Source organism: Lithobates pipiens, unplaced genomic scaffold (assembly GCF_037356315.1).
Source record: "Lithobates pipiens isolate NorthernLeopardFrog02 unplaced genomic scaffold, aLitPip1_a1.2 Scaffold_28, whole genome shotgun sequence".
In the NCBI taxonomy this organism is placed as follows: domain Eukaryota; kingdom Metazoa; phylum Chordata; class Amphibia; order Anura; family Ranidae; genus Lithobates; species Lithobates pipiens.
Genome location: NW_027507789.1, coordinates 158,691,334 through 158,714,620, shown reverse-complemented (window position 1 = coordinate 158,714,620; position 23,287 = coordinate 158,691,334). Strand labels below are relative to the sequence as shown.

At 44.1% G+C, this 23,287-nt stretch overlaps 1 protein-coding gene and 1 long non-coding RNA gene across 2 annotated transcripts in view; one reads left to right on the top strand and one right to left on the bottom strand.

The window, feature by feature from the left end:
* The window catches only part of SNF8 (SNF8 subunit of ESCRT-II), a 40,633-nt gene extending 28,551 nt beyond the window's left edge, over positions 1-12,082 (bottom strand). The window contains exons 1-2 of the mRNA XM_077459790.1: positions 11,930-12,082; positions 1,728-1,778 (exon numbers count right to left, since the gene is read on the bottom strand). Coding sequence (XP_077315916.1) covers positions 1,728-1,778; positions 11,930-11,992 — 114 coding nt within the window. The 5' untranslated portion in view covers positions 11,993-12,082. The remainder of the gene's footprint in view (positions 1-1,727; positions 1,779-11,929) is intronic.
* Positions 12,083-12,103: 21 nt separating this feature from the next.
* LOC143935714 (uncharacterized) lies at positions 12,104-22,704 on the top strand. The gene is made up of 2 exons (XR_013263575.1): positions 12,104-12,204; positions 22,094-22,704. It is a non-coding gene; the product is annotated as an uncharacterized LOC143935714 (long non-coding RNA).
* Positions 22,705-23,287: the final 583 nt, after the last annotated feature.

The window sequence follows — 23,287 nt, the reverse complement described above, 5'->3', positions numbered from 1 at the left end:
GGTTAGTTTGTTTTTTATAGCATTTTATATTCAAATCCGGAAGGCAGTGCTTGGTTTTCGGGGTCCCGTACGTGGCTAGGCTCCCAAAAAGTCCCCCACATGTGGTATCCCCGTACTCGGGAGAAGCAGCAGAATTTATTTTGGGGTGTAATTTGACTTCTGCCCATAGCATGTGTGAGCAATATATCATTTAGTGACAACTTGGTGCAAAAAAAAAAAAAGTTTGTAATATTCCCGCAACTTGTGGCAAAATATAAAATATTCCATGGACTCAACATGCCTCTCAGTAAATAGCTTGGGGTGTCTACTTTCCAAAATGGGGTCATTTTGGGGGGTTTTGTGCTATTTTGGCATTTTATGGCCTTCGAAACTGTGATAGGTAGTGAGGAGTTAAATCAAAAATTTGCACCCTTAGAAATCCTGAAGGTGGTGATTGGTTTTCGGGGTGCCGTGCGCGACTAGACTCCCAAAAAGTCCCACACATGTGGTATCCCCATACTCGGGAGAAGTAGCGGAATATATTTTGGGGTGCAATTCCACATATAACCATGGTATGTGTGAGCAATATATCATTTAGTGACAACTTTTTGTAAAAAAAAATTTTTTTTTTTTTTGTCATTATTCAATCCCTTAGGACAAAAAAAATAAATATTCAATGGGCTCAACATACCCATCAGCAATTTCCTTGGGGTGTCTACTTTCCAAAATGGGGTCATTTGGGGGGGGATTTGTACTGCCCTGCCATTTTAGCACCTCAAGAAATGAGATCGGCAGTCATAAATTAAAAGCTGTGTAAATTCCAGAAAATGTACTCTAGTTTGTAGACGCTATAACTTTTGCGCAAACCAAAAAATATACGCTTATTGACATTTTTTTTACTAAAGACATGTGGCTGAATAAAATTTGCCCTCAATGTATGACTAAAATTTAGTTTATTCGATTTTTCTTATAACAAAAAGAAGAAAATATCTTTTTTTTTCAAAATTTTCGCTCTTTTTCCATTTATATTTATATATTTATAAAAAAAAAAAAAAAAAAAAAAAATCGCAGAGGCAATCAAATACCATCAAAAGAAAGCTCTATTTGTGGGAAGAAAAGGACGCAAATTTCGTTTGGGTGCAATATTGCATGACCGCGCAATTACCAGTTAAAGCAGCGCAGTGCGAAATTGCAAAAAGACCTCTGGTCCTTAAGGTGTTTATTGGTCCGGAGCTGAAGTGGTTAATTTACATTTATTCAGTTACTTCCTGGTTTCTTGCCTAGGCAAATGATGTCATACATCCTAGGAATCTTCAGGAAGGGAGGAGAGGAGGAGGGGTTAGTGGCCGTTTGTGGCGTTACCAGCGCGCAAACGCGGGAGTGCCATCATCGCAGCTCCGGCCAGTCACAGCACCGGAGCCACGATACCGGGAGTCACTCCGGGATAGATGGCGGCATCGGAGGAGGCGAACGAGGGTCACTTCAGGGCCTTCGATCTCAGGTAATTTATTCATAATGAGCTAGTATCCTATGCATACTAGCTCATTATGCCTTTGCCTTGCAGGGTGTATTTTTTTTATTTTATTCCCCCCCCCCCCCCCCCCCCAAGGCTTTACTTCCTCTTTAAACACAAGAATTTGACTACTTGTTTGGCCAATAACACACTTCTCAGATTCCAGACACATGAGGCAATTGTGTAGTGCAGAGCGATTAATATAAAGGAATTGTTAAACATCAGTCTTATTCACCTGTACAAGCTGGTCCTCAGCCAAGACATTCCCTCGCTCTTTGTACTTGGCCTGAAAAATAAAGTCATTTCAGTTAAACATTTGAATTGAATAAAAGGTTGAGAACTGGAGTACCTTGTTTGTCTTAGAAAATAAGATAAAAAAAAAAAGAAGTATAGTTGACTCGATGACTGAAAGCTGCCCAGACCCAAAAGTAGCAGATCATCCTCACCACCATGCTTCACACTTGTGAGTCTCTTCTCCTGAGATGCTGACTTTAGTTTACACCAAACACATACTATTACTGTGGTCAAACAAATATTTGTGATTCATGTAGGGCTGAAACAATCAATATTAATCTTAAAATGACAAGACTAATCTGTGTACCACATGAGCACATACTGTAGCCAGTATTGTTGGTTGGTAGGGGATCAAATAATTATTTTACTCACTGAAGTGTAGGGCTGTAACTAACGATTATTTTCATAATCGATTAGTTGGCCGATTATTGCTTCGATTAATCGATTATTTGGTTAATAACCTTAAACAAAAGTGTGGTGTATAATTTAGTTAATATGTAACATAAAAAAAAAAAAGCAATTTATTCTTAAATATCTCTATGCAGTGGTAAATATAAACAACCAACTATATGGTTAGAGAGCAAAATCCCTAATCCACTCTGAGAACAACAGACAGAAGAGATATACTGTATATACTATCAGAGGAGATCTTCCCTCAAAAAAAAAAATTTTAATTTTACGAATGTTTGTTTGATTTTCTAATCATTAGTGGGGGTCAAATCGATGTTCATTTTCAACCACAGTGACAGGAAAATTTAGAAATAGAAAACTGCTTGGTGAACGGAATTTTCAGACAGTGTATGTGGTTTTCGTTCAGAAATTGCATTCATTTTAAATTTCAAAACAACTTTTTCTTTCGTTCAGCCAACGTACAAAGATTTTTCGTCTAAAAATGTATCAGTGTGGCCAGCATAAGCCTCGTTATGCAGTTTGCTTTTGATCTGTTTCTGCAGTGCTTTTTGCTGTGCGTTTTGATTTTTGCGCTTATGATTTTGCTGTGATTTGAGTTTTTGCATTTTTTTTTGGCCAATCTGTTGTTATGCAGATTAAAAAACACAAATTGCTGCAAAACCCATTACATGCTTTTCTGCAGGTTCTCCATCGAAGTACATTGAGCCAAAAAAGCATTGTTTTGCGTTAAAAAGTCCCTGACCGTTTCCAAATACACAGCGGCTGAAAAAAGCATAGATGTGAACGTGTCTCATAGGAAACCATGTAATTAAACTGTAGTGTGTTTTCGCAAAAAGCACCAAAACATGTGAACCAGGTCTAATACATTTAGTAACATAATGGGGTTAAAAAAAAAAAAAAAAAAAAAAAAACTACAACAAAAAGCAGATAATCACTACTGTGAGGGGTTAATTTTTTTTTTTTTTTTTTTTTTTTTACTGTAGAACTGTGAAAGTGGCATTTACAGTAGCGATTATTTGCTACTTTTGTACTATAAAAGGTATCATTTTTTTTTTTACCCCATTATGTTACTGGCCAAATAATAGATTATGAAAATAGTAATCGATTAATTTCATAATCGATTAGTTGTTTCAGCCCTACTGAAGTGCAACTCAATTTATAACATTTGTATTGTGTGTTTTTTCTGGATTTTTGGTTGCTATTCCGCTGCCTCATTTCAAATACTTCCATGAGAAAAATGATAGCCCCTTAATTTCTTTATAAGTGGGCAAACTTACAAAATTTTGCAGGGGATCAAATAATTATTTTCCCCACTGTATTCAATTCAAAGTCCAGAATTTATAAAGCTTGTATGAGAGTTGAGGAAAAAGTACCAGTTACTTACCGGTAACTGTCTTTCTGGGAAATCTTCCAGGACGGCACACCGGAGAGATGAGAGGCTCCTCCCTACAGGAAACACAATCAATCAATCGACAGCTGTTTTAAGTCCCCACCCTTCCCCTTGATCCTCAGTTTGTAGAGAAGTAGCTCCTGAACCAGGTTCACAAGGGAAATCATTCCTCATAGGTACTCACCTTCTAGTGTTCTAGAATTTTCCCTCCTCCAACGGGCGGGAAGTAGGCCTGCCGTCCTGGAAGATTTCCCAGAAAGACAGTTACCGGTAAGTAACTGGTACTTTTCTCAAGTCATCTTCCAGGACGGCACACCTGAGAGGATAAACAAGTACCTCAGGCCTACCTTAGGGTGGGGCCACTGCAAAACCCTCTTGGCGAACCTTGGCTCTGCAGTGAGCTTTACCTCCACTCCATACGCTCATATGCTTGATGAAGGCATCTTAGCTGGATCATGCGGCTGATCTGCAGGTCTGCTCCACAGATGTTCCTGCCTTTTCCGCTTCAGATGCAGTATCTAGGTGAAATGGGCTCTTAAAAATGGAATCAGAAAACATGTTAAACTTGTAGGTTAGCAATGTTGCCTATCTCACACATCTAACAACCATGGCCTATTATGCCTGTAGGTGCTACTTAGAACCACTAATAAGATAAATAAGAGACCTGTGTAAGACAAGGACACTACATTAATCAATAAGAGGGCCTGTCTTAACACTATCCTGTTGAGGGAAATAAAACTGCTTCCCTTTTATCTTTATGTCAGCAAAAGACTAAAGGGAAGCCTACTTAAGGGAAACAGATTAACAGAAGCTTGAACCCTGGGTTTAAGGCACGCCCAATCTATGTCCTTACTTACGCCTGAGAGCCTTCTTCAGGAGATTAAAGTCCCTAGCAGGAGTAGACTACCCATATTGCTACGTCTAGTTTTGCTAAAAGGGCAAAATGAAGGCCATGCACCGAGCCGAAACCTATTCGATCGGGTATACATCTTTATACTTCATCCTCAGGCCCTAATACTCCTCTGAACAGAACTCTCCAAGTTCTTACTAAACAGGGCGATTCATTATCCCCTTCCTCCAGTGTCCCATAACCCTACAGGGCTTCAACCCTAGGAAATGGTTCTGGCATCCCTGAATGCAAGTGGTCAAGGTTTTCTGACATGTGGCATCTGCAGCCCGAACTCCTGGCCCCTCCATGGAAAAGAAGGCTGAAATACAAAAAGGTGATACATGTATTATTAATATCACAAATAAAATGATCATAGATTGTGGGCACGGCACAATAGATTTAGACAGAAAGGACACAAGCATTGACAACAATGTTGTGTGCCTGAGTGTGAGTAGCTAAACCAATATATCAAATATGGGAAGAGACCCAAATCTGAACCTCAACGTAGATGTAGACAAACAGTCCTCATAGTCTGGTTTTCTGATGTGCTGCCAAGATGTAAAAACATTAAGACACAAGCAAACCCTAAGTGCTGCGTATTTCTTTAGTGCAGCTAGCTAGGTCATAACTGATATATAAATACGGAAAGGACAGGAACCCCCTTTACTGTTGTGCTTTACCTATGTACAGCAAAACAAGGCTATAAAGACAGAAAGACCCAAACTTCTATGTTGTGTATTTCTGACAAACCACCACAGTTATAAGATTAATATGAACACCAACTCCCGTGTTGTGCATTTCTGCTATGCCACAGGGAAAAATATGGAACACAAGACAATCCTTTCTGTCATGCACTTCTGTAGTGTAGTTCAGATAGAACCAACACTGAGAAAGGACACAAGCAACCTGCAGCATTGTGTTTTTCTGAAACAGAAAGCACCAACAAGCTTCAATCTTGAGTATTTCTGCTGTGCAACAACATAAAAGCAGACACTGAGGAAAAAGACAGACAGCCTTTACAGCTGCAATCTTTCTGGTCCGCTGCAAAATAAAACAATAACGCCATGATGAGTATTCCTGCTGTGTAGCAAAACCTCAATCAGAAGGGACAGATAAGTTTAGGGTTCCCACACCCGTGCGACCCAACCTGCGACTTGGGACTGCAAGACGCATGAGAAGTCATATACTATGGCTTCCAATGGGTACCATTTGTGTCTGTGCGACACCAGCAGTCCCTGATTCCTGGATCCACAGACCTCAAGATTACACAGGTCTCAGGGAAAAAAACAAATAGCAATTTTCAGGTCGAACAAGTAAGGGGTCCCCAATGCTGTGACTTCCTGGAGGATTGCAGCCAACAAACCCCTGCTGTGTATCCCTAAGATGCAGAAAGGTAGATCCATGAGAAACACTGCTTAGCCTGATATACAAACGATTAGGCAGTAAATATAGGACATACAGGACACAAACATTCAATCTTTGTGCATGTCTGATGTGTAGCAATATACCAATACTGAGCAGAGAGGCCACCATCCTCAATGTGTCTCTCAGCTGAGCAGCAAAAACAAAATCAGAAAAAGACAAGCAACCTTCACTGCTGTGTTCTTTCTGATATGCAGCCAATAAGGCAGTATATGCAAGACATAAAAGGACAGACAACCTTCAATCTTGTATATGTCTGATGTGCAACAATATAACAATTCTGAATAGAGATAGCACATCCATATTGAAGCGATTTGGCCTTGCGACTCAACATGTCAAATCGCATGGCTAAAATCAGCACAACACCACTTTGTGGCGCTACATGGATTACCAAAGGCAGTATATGTACTACACCTGGCAGGGGTTCAATTTGTATTTCTGCTATGTAGCCCAACATATTCAAACCATCAATTTTCACTGCTGCCTTTCTGATAAGGCAGTAATACAGGACACAAAAACCTCACAGACCTTAATGCTGTATAAATCTGATGTGCAACAATAAAACACTATGAATAGAGATAGCACATCCATATTGAAATGATTTGTCATGCGACTCAACATGTCAAATCGCATGTTTAAACTCGGCAGCCATTGCTGTTAATAGCACTGTCTGAATCAGCACAACGCCACGCAAATCAGGACCATCAGACTTCACTGCTGCCTTTCTGATAAGTAACCAACAAGGCAGTAAAACAGGACACAAAGCCCCACAGACAGACCTCAATCTTGTGTATGTCTGATGTGCAGCAATATAACCATTATGAGCAGAGATGTCACCAGACTCAATGATGTGCATTTCTGCTGTGCAACACAAAACCAGAAAGTACAGATCACCTTCACTGTTGTATTTTTCTGATCTGTAGCCAAACAAAGCAGTACCTTTAGTATATAAAGGACAGCAAACAAGCTTCAGTGCAGTGCATTTCTGATGTACAGCAATATAGTCCTTATGAGCAGAGATGTCACAAATCTCAATGTGTATTTCTGCTGTGCCACAAAAACATCCCAGCAAGCACAAACCTTCACTACTGAGGTCTACTGGTGTGCAGCCAATGAGGAGTCATGGTCTATCCCTTTATGAAATAACCAACAGGCAATTTCATAGGCATAGCCTGGGCTGTAGATACTAAACCTTCACCACCAGAGAAGGAACAGATCCTAAAATGGTTGGACACCCTACTATTAGTAGTAGTTGTTGTCCTACCTTACCTCCATAGACTGAGCAAACGCTAGCCAGCACATATCCAGGTGGTGCTGATTAGCAACTAAAGTCTCAATGAGCCCAGCCCTAGAGACCAATTTAAGACCTCTCTATAAGAGGTGGTTACCAGTTTAGCCTGGGAGGTAAATAGCTATTTGCAGGCTTCAAACAATCAATTATGTAGCTCTTGCATAGGTTTGCACAGAAAATCCTCAATTAAAAGGATGTAGGGAGCGATCTATGGTGAATCGCCTTTAGATCTGCCACTGAGTGGATTGTAGCCCAAACCAATAAAAAAAAAAAAGTTTCTTCTTACCTCCTACACTATAATATAAACACAGTGTAAAGGTGGAGTGGGAGGTTGGAGCTTATGAAAGTTAACTATAGCAGGCAACCCCCAAAAGGAGGATCTGTGACAAGGGAACCCCTACTGTGCCACACAGTAGCTTGGTCTCTGCCCATCCTTGAATGTTAGGTCAGCTCTTAAACATTGTGAAGCAACTTCAGATTCCTAGCAGCTGGGCTAATAGGGCCGGTAACCTAGTGCACCTGCTGACCAGGGGAGCTGCTGAATCCACCAACCACTGCCCAATTAATAACTTGTTCAGTGGTATACCTGGCCTGTAAGTAACTTTGTATCTACCAGGTCCCCTCTGTATGCTATATTCATCCCTACTAATGTACCACACCTGGGCATGTAGGGAGAGGCTGGCAACCTACTGCTGTGATAACCACAGTGTCTCTGCTGTAAGAGGGAGCTGTGGCTGGTGGTTTTAGCAGTGGTGTCTGCGCTATTTGTATCCCGACCCCAAGTTCTGCACTGCACCAGTCAGTATATACACGGGGAAGGGGGAGCAATGGCCTACCTACCTCTTTCTCATCTGAGGTGGTTTAGGCACACTCGTTCCTCTGCACCACCTGTCCACCATACAGCTTCTCTGATGTAAGAGGGGCTGCAGCTGGTGTTTTTAGCAGAAGCTTAAGGGCTATTTGAATCCAGACCCCAGGTGAGATCTCAAATGCCCAGAAACCCTCTGGCTGGAATTGGGGATTTTGCAGCTAATTTCCCACGGCAAAAGGAAAGTAAAGTACTCACCGTTGTCGTCTTCCTCTTTTTGCCACAGCCAGCAGGCTTGCTTTTCCATCCTTATGGTCCACACGCAAGGAGGATAGCCGCCAAAGTGCTCCCCCCCCCCCCCCAACTGCTGTCCCCATAGGGAGGTGCTAGGTTAGGCTGTGTCCTGCACTGTACCAGTCAGTCAGTCTATATACATGGGGGGGGGCAATGCCTTCCATTCCTCATTCCCATCTTCATATCTGAGGTGGTTAAGGCAGACATCCACCGTAGTAAACTGGTGCCTCCTCGCTCTAGAGAAAGGAGGATGTGGGCGCCTGCTCCTACTGACTCTCAGCCTTCCCTCCTGGGTAAGAACGCCGCTGCCATTTTCCCGAAGTTTGAAAATGACGCGGGTGCTTGTTGCCACGCCCTCTCCGGCAGCCCACGCGAGCTACCGGGGACCCAGGAGTCGGGGACAAGATCCCCCTGGAAAGAACCGATGGCCAGCACCCCCGTCTGAACAGCCACCTGTACAGGTAAGGAGGGGGAGACAGGATAATGGCCCCTGAAGTTCTGGGTACACCACTGTACCCAGGGTCCTTCAGCTCTCAGGGGGGCTCTTCCAATTTCTGCTGCCCGCCCTGAGGAAAAGATAGGGGAACCCCCCAGGAAGGACAAGAATATCCTACCAGACCCAGAGGCTTCCCAGGCTTGTGGTCCGGCTCCCAGGGGGAGACCACCAGCCCCAGGCTTTGGGTCATTTGGAAAAAAACAAAGTTTCGCTGTGTAGGGAGAAACACAATCAAAAACTGAGGATCAAGGGGAAGGGTGGGGACTTAAAACAGCTGTCGATTGATTGATTGTGTTTCCTGTAGGGAGGAGCCTCTCATCTCTCCGGTGTGCCGTCCTGGAAGATGACTTGAGAAAAAGGGTGCTTAAGTTACACTCTGCAGAGCTTAGTGAGGAGACCTCTGAGAGCTGATTGGAGGGAAGGGACACACCCCCTTTACACAGCACACATGAACACACTATAGAGGGATATGCTTTGTTCATATTTCTGATCTGATATAGGAACTAACTTTTGCTTGTTCTAATATGTTAAAAAAGTCAAAACATTTCCATGGGGTGCATACACTGTCACATGACTACGTGTGAAGTGTTGTACCTGCCACAGGTTTTGTATATGTAAATAGTCTTATGATTCACACTCCTCCAGGCAGATAACAATACATTTGCAATTCTAGTTTTGCAACTTCCTGGAGACTTAAGAAGTCTTATGTATGTTTTTTAACTATGCATAATATTGAGCACAGTCAGCCCCTTCATGGATCACAATTAAATGGCTGTGCCTCTTAACTGGTCTCTAGATCAGCATTGTGCTATGGCAATGGAATGCCCATTTATGACCCAGAAGTGGCCTACGATGGCCATACATGCAACACTGACTGAATGATCAATCACATAATTGATAGTTCAATTCAAAATGATTGTCTAATACAACAAGGAAAGTGCGGATTTGGTAAAACAATCAATTTTCCACTACGGCAAATTTCATTTTTTATAAAAAGCCATCCTAATACACATACAGGTTATAAGTGGGGGCAGCAGTACTGATGCCAAACGTGGCACAGTCAAGTGAATGGGGCTGCACAGTAACTGAAAGTGAAATGATTGTGGAGCAGCGACACAGACTTATAGCTACTTTCACACTGAGGTGCTACAGCGCTAAAAATAGAACCTGTATAGCACCTCTCCTGTGTCTTTAAGGGTTTTCACACTGGAGCGGTGCACTTGCAGGATGGTACATAAAAGTCCTGCAAGCCGCATCTTTGGAGCGCTGTATTCACCGCTCCTAAAGTGCCCCTTCTCATTGAAAACAATGGGGCAGTGCAGTGGCACTATGCGGGCGGTTTTAACCCTTTTTTGGCCGCTAGCGGGGTTAAAACTGCCCTGCTAGTGGCCGAATAGCGCCATTAAAACAACGGTAAAGCGGCACTAAATATAGCACCACTTTACTGCCGATGCCCACCACGCCCCAATCTGAAAGTAGCCTTAGGACCCGGTCACACCACTTACGGTGCGGGAAACTTGCACATGGTAGGCAGTGGCTAAGTTCCCCTTTCAAACCATGTTACACTTGTGTTTAGGGTATAACATGTAAAGCATCCACCACCTCTACCCCCTGTTATAACAGCGGGTGCGGGATCTTCTCCCCCAACGCTCTGCCTCCTCGTGGCAGCGAGTGGGGGATCCTCTCCCCCGCCTCCTCCTTGTGACTGCGGGTGGGGGGGGGGGGGAATCCCGTCCACCACAATCCACCTCCTCCTTGTGACAATGGGTGGGGGATCCTCTCCCCCAATCTGCCTTCAATTTGTGACAGCGGGTAGAGGGATCTTCTGCCCACTGATCCGTCTCCTCCTTGTGTCAGCGAGTGGGGAACCTCTGCCCACTGATCCGCCTCTTGCTAGTGACAGTGGGTGGGGGATTCTCTCTCTGCTGTCACAATTTGTAAACACTACGGCTGTGCAGGGCTCCGCCTACATAGCTGCAGCATTCATTCACAGATTTCTGTAAATAAATGAACTATAAATACAGTCAGCCACTGCAGCTGATGGCTTGTAGTTCTCAATGACCTCTGCAAGAGTGCTGGCGATCGTCTTCATAGTCCACTGAGCTTCCCGGACTTCAGTAACTGCTTGCATAGAAAGTACGAGCAGATCGCTCTACTGACAGTCTGCAGGAGCCTGGCATTGCATCCATGATCTGCCATGATCTGCTGATCGTGGCGCAATGCTCTGCAGCCTACTAAGAAAAAAAAATGATTGCACATTTAAAAAAAAAAAAAAAGTGCAGTCATTTATTTTTTAAGGTGAAATGATTCTTTAATGCAGCAGGATTTTAAAAATCATGCCCGACATACTTTTTGCTTGTTCAGTATGGTTTGCCAGCCTGGTGAAATGAACGGGCTGTCGGGAACACGCAGGAACACACAGGTTATGGTGTGACCGATGATGTGTCAAATACTGTCCCCCGTCGGATAGTGTCTGCCCTGTACTGCGCTCGTGCAAGGAGACGCCGAAAGTCTCCGAAGATGAACAGCGCCTGCGCACTGAATCCAGGTCCAAGCCCCACCATCCAAGTGGACATAGAGTCAGAATAAAAAAAAATTGGCGAGCGAAGCGAGGCTGTGCCCAAAGCGTGGCGAGCGGCCCTGTTACTAAGTTCTACCGTATGTCCACTTGGATGGTGGGGCTTCAACCTGGACTCCGTTCATCGGCAGGCGCCGTTCATCTTCAGAGACTTTCAGAGTCCTCTTGTCTTCCGTCCTGCGCAGTACAGGGCAGACACTATACAATGGGGAGGGGGGGGGGGGGCAGTTTTTGGCAGAACACTGGCCCTTGAGGGTTCAAACGCAGATTGCTTTTCAGAGCAGCTGCAAATGTAAGCAAGTCCTGAAGGGAAAAGCTGTGTCTGCAGATCCACCATAAGGAGAACCTGTCACCCTGATCTGACCCTCGTATAAAACGATTATCTGCTCAGTGCTGACAGAAGAGGATCTCTCGACAGAGACAGACACATCTCCCACAACTCTCTCTACAAAACACAGACACCCCTCAACCAAATATATTATATATATATATATATATATATATATATATATATATATATATATCCTGCTGGACAGCACCCCTCCCCCACACGGGGCCCTTCACCTCTGCCAGCTTCTTCTTGGCTATGGCCCCCGCTCCCACCCCTCTCCGGTGCATGGCTGACATAAACGCCGCTTCCTGGTCTTCAGAAAGTCTCCGGTGATGTCACATCCATTCCGCCGCACACTCACTTCCGGCCTCCAGGGCATAGAGCGACCCGGCTAGAGCGGCCATAAGTGCAATAGAGAAGGCGACCCAGACCGTCTATTTACTTCCGCCACACGGCAACTGCGTACACTTCCGGCGGAAGTACGCTAGACAGGACACTATGGTCGCTGGTAAGTTGCCATTTTGTTGGTTGGTGTTGTGAAGCTTTCCAATACGAGCCTTCTGTTCACACAGCTGGTGATTAAATTACCTTAAAATTAGATCTTAGTGGGCAGAGCTGAGGAGGTTGTCATCAGATGATCAGACTTGTGTATGATTACAGGGATGGATCATGTTAGAGCGTCTGCCATCTGATGTCTTCATTTATGGAATATGGTGGAGTGTCACTCTGGTTTACAGATCCTGATGTGTCATGTTTCAGTGAAAAAGACAATCGTGTATCAGGTCAAGAGAGCTTGACAGAGATTATATATAATTTTTTTTTATATAAATATATCTCATGCATATACATACCTCCCAACTGTCCCTGATTTGGAGCAATGTCCCTCTGTCCCTCTTTCCTCCACATTTGTCCCTCATTTTTGGTCTGATCTATATAGTTGTATATAAAATGCACTTTTTATCTTTCAAAAAGTGTTTCCCAGAGCTAAATCTTTCATCTTCTAAATTGCTGCATTTCTAAATTCCAAAAGCCAATATAAAGGAATATTAGTGGTAAAAAAAAAACACTTGTGGGTTTAACCAATCTTGTTTTTTTTTGTACAATTCTCGTTTAACCAGTTGCCGACCGCCGCACGACGATGTACGTCGATAGCATGGCACGGGCAGGCATATTGGCGTACATGTACGTCCCTTGCCTCCCGCGGGTCGGGGGCCCGATCGGGCCCCCGCCCGGTGCCTGCGGCGGTCGGTATTCGTGCGGGAGCGATCCCGGACGAGGGGACGGCCATTCGTTCATGGCCACCCCCTCGCGATCGCTCCCGACGAATAGGAATCCCCCGTGACATCACTTCCTCTCCTGTAATGTAAACACAGGAGAGGAAGTGATGTATTCTCTCCTCCGTGTCGGTATTTTTCGTTCCGACACGGAGGAGAGCGGATCGGTGAGTTGCACCAACACTCTACACACACAGTAGAACATGCCAGGCACACTCACACCCCCCCTTTACCCCCCGATCACCCCCCCAATTACCCCTGCCCCCCAGTCACAGTGACACCAATGTCATTTTTTTTTTTTTTTTTTTTTGCATTGGTGTCATTTGTGACTGTAATAACTGTTAGGGCAGTTAGAGTTAGCCCCCTTTAGTTCTAATGTACCCCCCTAACCCCCCCAATAAAGGTTTAACCCCGTGATCACCCCCCGTCGCCAGTGTCACTAAGGCTGGGTTCACATTGCAGCGGTTTATGAGAACGAATGTGATTCGCACCGCACTGCAGTGCAAATCACATCCGATCTCTGTGCGATTCGAGTTCAGCCATTCGCCGCACCCGCCGCACCCGCCACACCCGCCGCACCCACCGCAAATTCGCACGGGACCCTTTTTTTGGCTCGCAGCAGAATCGGATCGCATGGGTGTTCACACCATGCGATCCGAGTTTGCAGATCGCACTGCGATATGCGAACTGATCTGGGGGTGTCAGTAACATTTCACTGACACTCCCAGCAGTTCGCATAGGGCAGTGTGAACTGCCGCCGGGAGGCATGCGATGCGGGAACCCGCCGCGGATTTGCGGCGTTTCCGCATCGCTCCAGTGTGAACCCAGCCTAATAAGCGATCATTTTTCTGATCGCCGTATTAGTGTCACAGGTGACGCTAGTTAGGCAGGTAGGTATTTAGGTTCGCCGCAGCTTTTTATAGCGCCGGGGACCCCCATATACTACCGCATAAAGCCCCCTGATTGCCCCCTAGTTAACCCTTTCACCAGTGATCACCATATAACTGTTACAGGTGACGCTGGTTGGTTAGTTATTTTTTATAGTTTCAGGGCACCCGCCATTTATTACCTAATAAAGGTTTAACCCCCTGATCACCCGGCGTGTGTCATTTGTGACTAATAACTGTTAGGGCAGTTAGGGTTAGCCCCCTTTAGTTCTAAGGTACCCCCCTAACCCCCCCAATAAAGGTTTAACCCCGTGATCACCCCCCGTCGCCAGTGTCACTAAGGCTGGGTTCACATTGCAGCGGTTTATGAGAACGGATGTGATTCGCACCGCACTGCAGTGCAAATCACATCCGATCTCTGTGCGATTCGAGTTCAGCCATTCGCCGCACCCGCCACACCCGCCGCACCCGCCGCAAATTCGCACGGGACCCTTTTTTTGGCCCGCAGCAGAATCGGATCGCATGGGTGTTCACACCATGCGATCCGAGTTTGCAGATCGCACTGCGATATGCGAACTGATCTGGGGGTGTCAGTAACATTTCACTGACACTCCCAGCAGTTCGCATAGGGCAGTGTGAACTGCCGCCGGGAGGCATGCGATGCGGGAACCCGCCGCGCATTCGTGGCGTTCCCGCATCGCTCCAGTGTGAACCCAGCCTAATAAGCGATCGTTTTTCTGATCGCTGTATTAGTGTCACAGGTGACGCTAGTTAGGCAGGTAGGTATTTAGGTTCGCCGCAGCTTTTTATAGCGCCAGGGACCCCCATATACTACCGCATAAAGCCCCCTGATTGCCCCCTAGTTAACCCTTTCACCAGTGATCACCATATAACTGTTACAGGTGACGCTGGTTGGTTAGTTATTTTTTTATAGTTTCAGGGCACCCGCCATTTATTACCTAGTCTCACTAGTGTACCCCTAAATTTAGGGGTGTCTACTTTCCAAAATGGGGTCATTTGGGGGGGGTTTGTGCCATCTTGGCATTTTATGGCCTTCAAAACTGTAACGCCCTTAGAAAGCCTGAAGGCGGTGCTTGGTTTTCGGGGGCCCCGTACGCGGCTAGGCTCCCAAAAAGTCCCACATATGTGGTATCCCCGTACTCAGGAGAAGCAGCAGAATTTATTTTGGGGTGTCATTTCACATATGCCCATGGCATGCGTGAGCAATATATCATTTAGTGACAACTTTGTGAAAAAAAAAAATAAAAGTTTGTAATTTTCCCGCAACTTGTGGCAAAATATAAAATATTCCATGGACTCAACATGCCTCTCAGCAAATAGCTTGGGGTGTCTACTTTCTAAAATGGGGTCATTTGTGGGGGTTTTGTGCCATCTTGGCATTTTATGGCCTTCAAAACTGTAATAGGTAGTGAGAAGTGAACTCAAAAATGTACGCCCTTAGAAAGCCTGAAGGCGGTGCTTGGTTTTCGGGGCCCCGTACGCGGCTAGGCTCCCAAAAAGTCCCACATATGTGGTATCCCCGTACTCAGGAGAAGCAGCAGAATTTATTTTGGGGTGTCATTTCACATATGCCCATGGCATGTGTGAGCAATATATCATTTAGTGACAACTTTGTGAAAAAAAAAAAAAAAAAAAAAAGTTTGTAATTTTCCCGCAACTTGTGGCAAAATATAAAATATTCCATGAACTCAACATGCCTCTCAGCAAATAGCTTGGGGTGTCTACTTTCTAAAATGGGGTCATTTGTGGGGGTTTTGTGCCATCTTGGCATTTTATGGCCTTCAAAACTGTAATAGGTAGTGAGAAGTGAACTCAAAAATTTACGCCCTTAGAAAGCCTGAAGGCGGTGCTTGGTTTTCGGGGCCCCGTACGCGGCTAGGCTCCCAAAAAGTCCCACATATGTGGTATCCCCGTACTCAGGAGAAGCAGCAGAATTTATTTTGGGGTGTTATTTCACATACGCCCATAGCATGTGTGAGCAATATATCATTTAGTGACAACTTTGTGTAAAAAAAAAAAAAAATTTTTTTTTTTGTCATTATTCAATCGCTTGAGGCAAAAAAATAAAATATTCAATGGGCTCAACATGCCTCTTATCAATTTCCTTAGGGGGTCTACTTTCCAAAATGGGGTCATTTGGGGGGGTTTTGTACTGCCCTGCCATTTTAGCACCTCAAGAAATGAGATAGGCAGTCGTAAACTAAAAGCTGCGTAAATTGCAGAAAACGTACCTTAGTTTGTAGATGTGACAACTTTTGCGCAAACCAATAAATATACAATTATTGACTTTTTTTTTACCAAAGACATGTGGCTGAATACATTTTGGCCTAAATGTATGACTAAAATTGAGTTTATTGGATTTTTCTAATAACAAAAAGTAGAAAATATCATTTTTTTTCAAAATTTGCGGTCTTTTTACGTTTATATCGCAAAAAATAAAAATCGCAGAGGCAATCAAATACCATCAAAAGAAAGCTCTATTTGTGGGAAGAAAAGGACGCAAATTTTGTTTGGGTACAACATTGCATGACCGCGCAATTACCAGTTAAAGCAGCGCAGTGCCAAAGTGTAAAAAGACCTCTGGTCATTTACCAGCAAAATGGTCCGGTCTGAAAGTGGTTAAGGGGCATGGCAAGGGGCGTGTCCTATGCCTACATACTTTTTCTGATAGGTGTCCCTCATTCCCATCTCAAAAAGTTGGGAGGTATGTATATCTCAAATAGAGATGAGCTGAGGTGTGTTTGGGCACAAGTCTGAACCCACCTGAGCTATCTCGCCGCAAAGCCATCAATGCCGACAGCCAATCATAGCTGGCGGAGGTATTCCCTGCCCTTCAGCTTGTTTTGTCAGATTAGTTGACCCATCAGAGTTCGTAACTGAAGTGACGTTCCGTCACGGCCATCTTGGTACACCCTGCACTTGCCCACACTAAACCTACAGTCTGAAGTTACCAAGGGGACATCTTTTTACACCCACTGCAATCTTGCATTTCACACTTTTTTTTTTTTACCACTAAACTGAGCTTATATCATAAAATACATGATTTAGAAGTCCGTGAGACTGTTTTGATGTTGAATTTTAAAAGCAACGGCAAGTCTGCTGATCTCACACGTTTGCTAATCTGACATGTAGCACTGACCCCCGTAGGAGCTGCTGGTTTTATTGGGCTTACCGTTACCTTCTTGACCTTGTCTGCGTCTAGGGGTTTCCTGAGGTAGATGGGCCCAATGAATCAGCAGAAACTGACAATGAATCCTCTTTTTGGGATATTTATTGAAAAGATAACACAATTTCTCAATGAAGGGTAGAGGGTTAGGAAGAAAGTTCAGGTACTTTTTGGAACTGCAGGAATATTTAGTCTCTTGCAATAGAAATCCAGAGAATAACCGTTTCACAACAGGATTCTCACAGCTATCGGATAGACCTTCTCTCACTAGGCCTAGCAGCTGATAGAGTGTTTAAATAGAGCAAAGTCTCTGCCACAGGCTTGGTTATAGAACACTTGTGAACAGTCTCTGCCACAGACTTGGTTGTAACTGAGGGTTATAGATAAATTTAAAGATCTATCATATGGTACCAGTATCTAACAGCTGGTCCGGCAATAACGTATGAGTGTAGATCCATTTGGTGTCCTTCAACTGAGCCTCCAGGCACCTAGAGGCGATTCAGTTCGCATTGTGCGCTATACAAGTATTTCATTCATTCATTCATTCAATACGCCTAGCTAAACTGCATTCTCACACGTGACAGCGCCACCTATTGCCAAGGAGAACCCCGTGCAATCCAGCTAGACTGGTACTGAAACCACAATTTAGCATAATTAGCCCAAAAACCCAACTGTGCTTTTAGGAATATTAAATAAATAAAAAACATATAGCCCATGCTCATCAGGAGCCGACGCTACAGACATAAGAGCGCTGATTTTAAAATTCAATATCAAAACGGTCTCACAAGCTTCTAAATCATGTATTTGACAATATAACTCAGTTTAGTGGTAAAAATAAGTGTGAAATGCAAGGCTTGGGTGGGTGTAAAAAGATGTCCACTTGCCGACTTCAGACTGTAGGCTTACTACGGCTGAGTGTGGGGTGTACCAAGATGGCTGCAACACAACGTCACTTTCATTACAAGTTTTGATGGGTCACCTAATCTGACAGAACACAGCCACACATATACTCGCATGCATGCAGCTGGGGGCTGGGAATGCCTCCACCACCTAAGTTTGGCTGTTGGCTTTGACAGCTTCCTGGCGGGATAGGTCAGGCGGGTTCAGACTGGTGTTCAAACACACCTCAGCTCATCCTTGAGCTCAAGCTCCAGCATCACTGGGGTCCTTTGTAAGGATGAGCTTACATTTAGGACAAACCTAGAAGGAAGCTTTCACTCTTGCCTAATCATCTGCAGCCAGGACATGCGGGTGTGTGGTGGGGAATGCTCTGGCTGCAGTTGATTAGCGGGAGTGACAGCTTGCTTACAGATTTAGTCTGAACCCAAGCTTATTCCTAGTAGGGATGAGCTCCGACGTATTTGGATCCTAATCTGATCCTGCCAGCAGGCTGTCTATGTACTAGGCCTATTATATACCCCAGTCACATGTATACAGGCCCATTGTGTAAATGCCGCTACACAGCAGAACATGACCCGGCCACAAATCATTGGCCGAGCACAGTGACCGCTTCCTGGTGGGCTTGGATTAGGATTCAAACTTGTCTAAGCTTATCCCTACTAGGGATGAGCTTGGGTTTAGACTGAAGCTGTCACTCCCACCCAATCAACTGCAGCCAGAGCATTCCCCACCATGCTGCTGTACACAAGGGGTGGGGATTCTTGTGACATTGACTTAAAGTGGTTGTAAACCCTTACAGACCACTTTGACCTACAGGTAAGCCTAGATTAAGGCTTACCTGTAGGTCCAAGAAAACATACTGTGTAGGTTTAGGAGATATTTGCAAATGACAGGCACCGCTGTCTACGGCGCATGTGCCATAGACAGCGGCACGCAGGCGCACTAAGCATGCCGTTAGCCGTTAGTGGCGGCTCCCGCACGCATGTGCGGGAGTGACATCCTTGCGGTTCCGGCCAGTCACAGCGCCGGAGCCGCGATACCCGGAAGTCACTCTGGGTATCATGGCGGCGTCGGAGGAGGATGACGAGGGTCGCTTCGGGAGCTTCCATCTCAGGTAAGGATGTCTCTGTACATTGCTGTATTCATTTTTCCCTCGATCCTGACTAGTCTCCCAGTTCCTGCCTCTGGAAAACATTGCCACAGCATGATGCTGCCACCACCATGCTTCACTGTAGGGATGGTATTGGCCAGGTGATGAGCGGTGCCTGGTTTCCTCCACACATGACGCTTGCCATTCAGACCAAAGAGTTCATTCTTTGTTTCATCAGACCAGAGAATTTTGTTTCTCATGGCCTGAGAGTCCTTCAGGTGCCTTTTGGTAAACTTCAGGCGGGCTGTCATGTGCCTTATACTGAGGAGTGGCTTCCGCCTGGCCACTCTACCATACAGGCCTGATTGGGGGAGTGCTGCAGAGATGGTTGTTCTTCGCTCTAGACGGCCACTCTAGGAAGAGTCCTGGTGGTTCCAAACTTCTTACACTTACTGATGACGGAGGCCACTGTGCTCATTGAGACCTTCAATGCAGCAGAAATTTTTCTGTACCCTTCACCAGACCCGTTTTGGAGTGTCATGGCAAAGGCTGTGAATACTTAGGTGCATGTGATTTTTTTTTTTTTTATAAATTTGCAAAGATTTCAAACAAACTTCTTTCACATTGTCACTATGGGGTATTGTATGTAGAATTTGAGGAAAATAACGAATTTAATCCATTTTGGAATAATGCTGTAACATAACTAAAAGTGGAAAAAGTGAAGCACTGTGAATACTTTCCGGATGCACTGTAGGTCAATTCATGTATGTGCAGCTACAGAGCGGGGAATCACACAGCCACAGATGTCTGGCACAGTGACAGCTTCTTGGCTTGCTCAGACTAGGATCCAAACACGTCTGAGGTCACCCCCGATCCCTAGTTCTCAGTTCGAGTCAGGAAACTACCTAAACAGAGTTTGCATGTTCTCTGTGCTTGTGTGAGTCTTCTTCGTCTAGTCTGGTTTCCTCTCGCATTCCAAAGACATGCTGGTAGACTAACTGGCTCTTGTCTAAAATTGTCATTAGTATGATATTCTAATGTGCATGCTCAGTAGTGGTGCAAGGGATCAAAAAACTCACGGATCGGATCGTTCCTCAGATCAGGGTCATGGATCGGATCATTTTTCAGATCAGCAAATAATAAATGAATTTGCAAAAACCTGTGAAAATTCCACCACCATATAGTCCCCACTGTAATATGCACAATCTCCCCCACTGTAATATCCATGTCATCTCCCCCACTGTTATATTGGCTGAGTATGGCTGGGTACGGCTGGGTATCGCGAGTATGGCTGGGTATCACCGAGTATTGGCTGGCTGGGTATTGGCAGGGTATTGCAGAGTATTGGCAGAGTATGGAGGGATGGCCGTGACTACAGATCCAGCCCACAGCGCTGCTGCCATCCGATCTCTCCCCTCCACTGTACAGATCAGTACACAGAGGGGAGAGAGGAACCTGACGCCGGTTTGTTTACAAGTGATCGCTCCGTCATTTGATGGAGCGATCACATTGTAAACGGCCGCCTGGTGTACAAAGATGGCTGCTGCTCCGGAGCTAGGCTGAAGCCACGGCCTTTCCTAAGGCAGAGGCCGTGGAGCACTCTGCGGATCGCGATGTGTGCCAATCCGAACAGGGTGATCTGTTCGGATCATAGATCGGTGACGTTCCGTTGCACCCCTAATGCTCAGGATAATTTGTCCCACCATCTGCCCCAGTAGCAAATACCAGTGCTTTGAGCCCCCAGAGTAAAAAGCACTCTAGAAATGTACATTTAAAAAAAATATATATCATAGCTGGTGCCTTTGTGTGGGGGTGTTGTGTCTTTTACAGGTATGGAGAAATCTTGATGTCAAAACCTTAATGGGCACCAAGTCAGCCTAACATCAATAGTATGTGAGGTATTACACTATAGCCGGTTTAGGACTGTATAGGCCATATTATTATCATTTTTTTTCCTCAAAGGGGGTTACCCTTTAAGGTTTACACATTATGTATGTTTACCCTTAGGGCTGGTTCACACCAGCTGTGCAGTGGCTGGTGCATGGCGCGATCCGACTGAGAGTGATGATTCGCTGAGCTCGGCAGATTGCACTGTTTTTTTTTAAACAAACTTTATTGAGCTGGAGAAATGTAAATAATAAAAATATATCTTAGCTGGCACCTTTGTGGGAAGTGGGGGTGTTAAGTGTCTTTTCTAGGTATGGAGAAACATGTCACACCCTTATTTCCCACAAAGTAATGCTTTAGTGGTTCATATGTCCTTACACGATGGAGGGCGCTAATACTACACTCCTGTGGTATTGTACAGATGGGGAATATGAGTCTCTGAGTTGGAAATTTCACATGAGCACCCTACCAAGTCAAAGAACTCAGATAAAGCAATGCCACCTGAATTGTCCAGCTTGTCATTCAGAACGTCTGTATAACACTGTTGCATTGAAGGGTTCATTCACCCTTTGTAGTGAAATGTACTATACAATAAAGAGGCCCCAGTGTGTTATATAACCTTGTTTAGTGGAGAGAAAAAAAGAGTTCACTTTGTGTGATATTCTTTGAGACCAGGCCAGAAAACATCCATTGACAAAGATCCACTACGTCCTGCAAAGAATCTGTATTTCCAATGAAACCTGGTGGACAGATCTTTTCTTTCTTCTGTAATCTTCCTGTTCCTAGACTCGGCGCCCTGATGACACCATCAGCATAATTTAGTAATCAAATGCAGGAGTGGGTGGGATTTCTCTATTGATGTCAAAGTCCTAATGGGCATCAAGTCAGCCTAACATCAATAGTATGTAAGATATTACACCATGGCCTGTATAGCAACTGTGTAGGCATTATAATTATAATTTTTTTTTCATTGCAATTTTTTTTTTCCTTCAAAAGTGGGTTACCCTTTAAGGTTTACACATTATGTGTGTTTACCCTTAGTTTTAATGCATTAGGATTTTTCTTTTGCGGTACCAAATAATGTAAAAACCAGAATACTCGAAAGCTTGAAAGCTTCATAAGGTGTTTTATGGAATTCAGAGTTTCATATATGTTTTTTTTTTTTTTTCTAGGGTCCTACAAGTGATCTTTGTTTGCTTGCCCTGAGACCACGTAATAGTTAAACTTCAGATGTTGAGGAACAGCTTGAAGAATGTTATGTAAACTGTATTTGCTCTCCAGATATTGACTTCTCTATTTAAAGCCCAGTAATGTAACTTCAGGCATGTTACATTTATGGAGAAGATGAACACCGGATCCATAGATGACGTTGCTAATAAACCCCAAACAGAGGGAGATGACAATACTCATGATAGTGACAGGCCTGAAGAACACACCGACCACACATACTCTTCATCTTGTCATGAAATGGAAAATGAAATTCCTTACTCAGCACTGAGTCCCAATACCCTGATGCTTACAAAGAAGATAAGACGACTACATCGCAAAGCCCAGAGACAGAAGCAGAAGATAAAGACTATGAAAAGGCTGATTAAGCAGTTACGACCCTGCAGTTAAACAATGCCTAGTGGATTAAACACCTGAATACAGCGTTTGCACCCTGGTAACTGAAATATAAAGGCAGTGTTTGTTTTCTTTTCTAGCACACATTACTACATACAGTATCTACTTAGTCATTTTATATGGACTGGATGATTGATTCTAATAAAATATGAGTCAATAACATGCTTGTCTGTCTCCTGTAACTGTATATAAGTAGATTTAAACCCTTCTATGTGTATTCACAATGGTCTAGGGCTGAAACAACTAATCGATTAATCGATAACTAATCGATTATGAAATTAATCGATTACTATTTTCATAATCGATTAATCGGCCAGTAACAAAATGGGGTTAAAGTTAATGAGTCTGATGATATTTACCAGATTGACCCTTTAATGGTATATCTCTCATCTAATAGTATATGCAGTATATATCCTCTAATAGTTTATACAGTATATCTTTCCTCTATTAGTATATACACTATATCTCTCCTCTAATAGTATATACAGTATATATCCTCTAATAGTTTATACAGTATATCTCTCCTCTAATAGTATATACGGTATATCTCCTTTAATAGTTTATACAGTATATTTCTCCTCTAATAGTATATACACTATATCTCTCCTCTAATAGTATATGCAGTATATATCCTCTAATAGTTTATACAGTATATCTCTCCTCTAATAGTATATACACTATATCTCTCCTCTAATAGTATATACACTTTATCTCTCCTCTAATAGTATATACACTTTATCTCT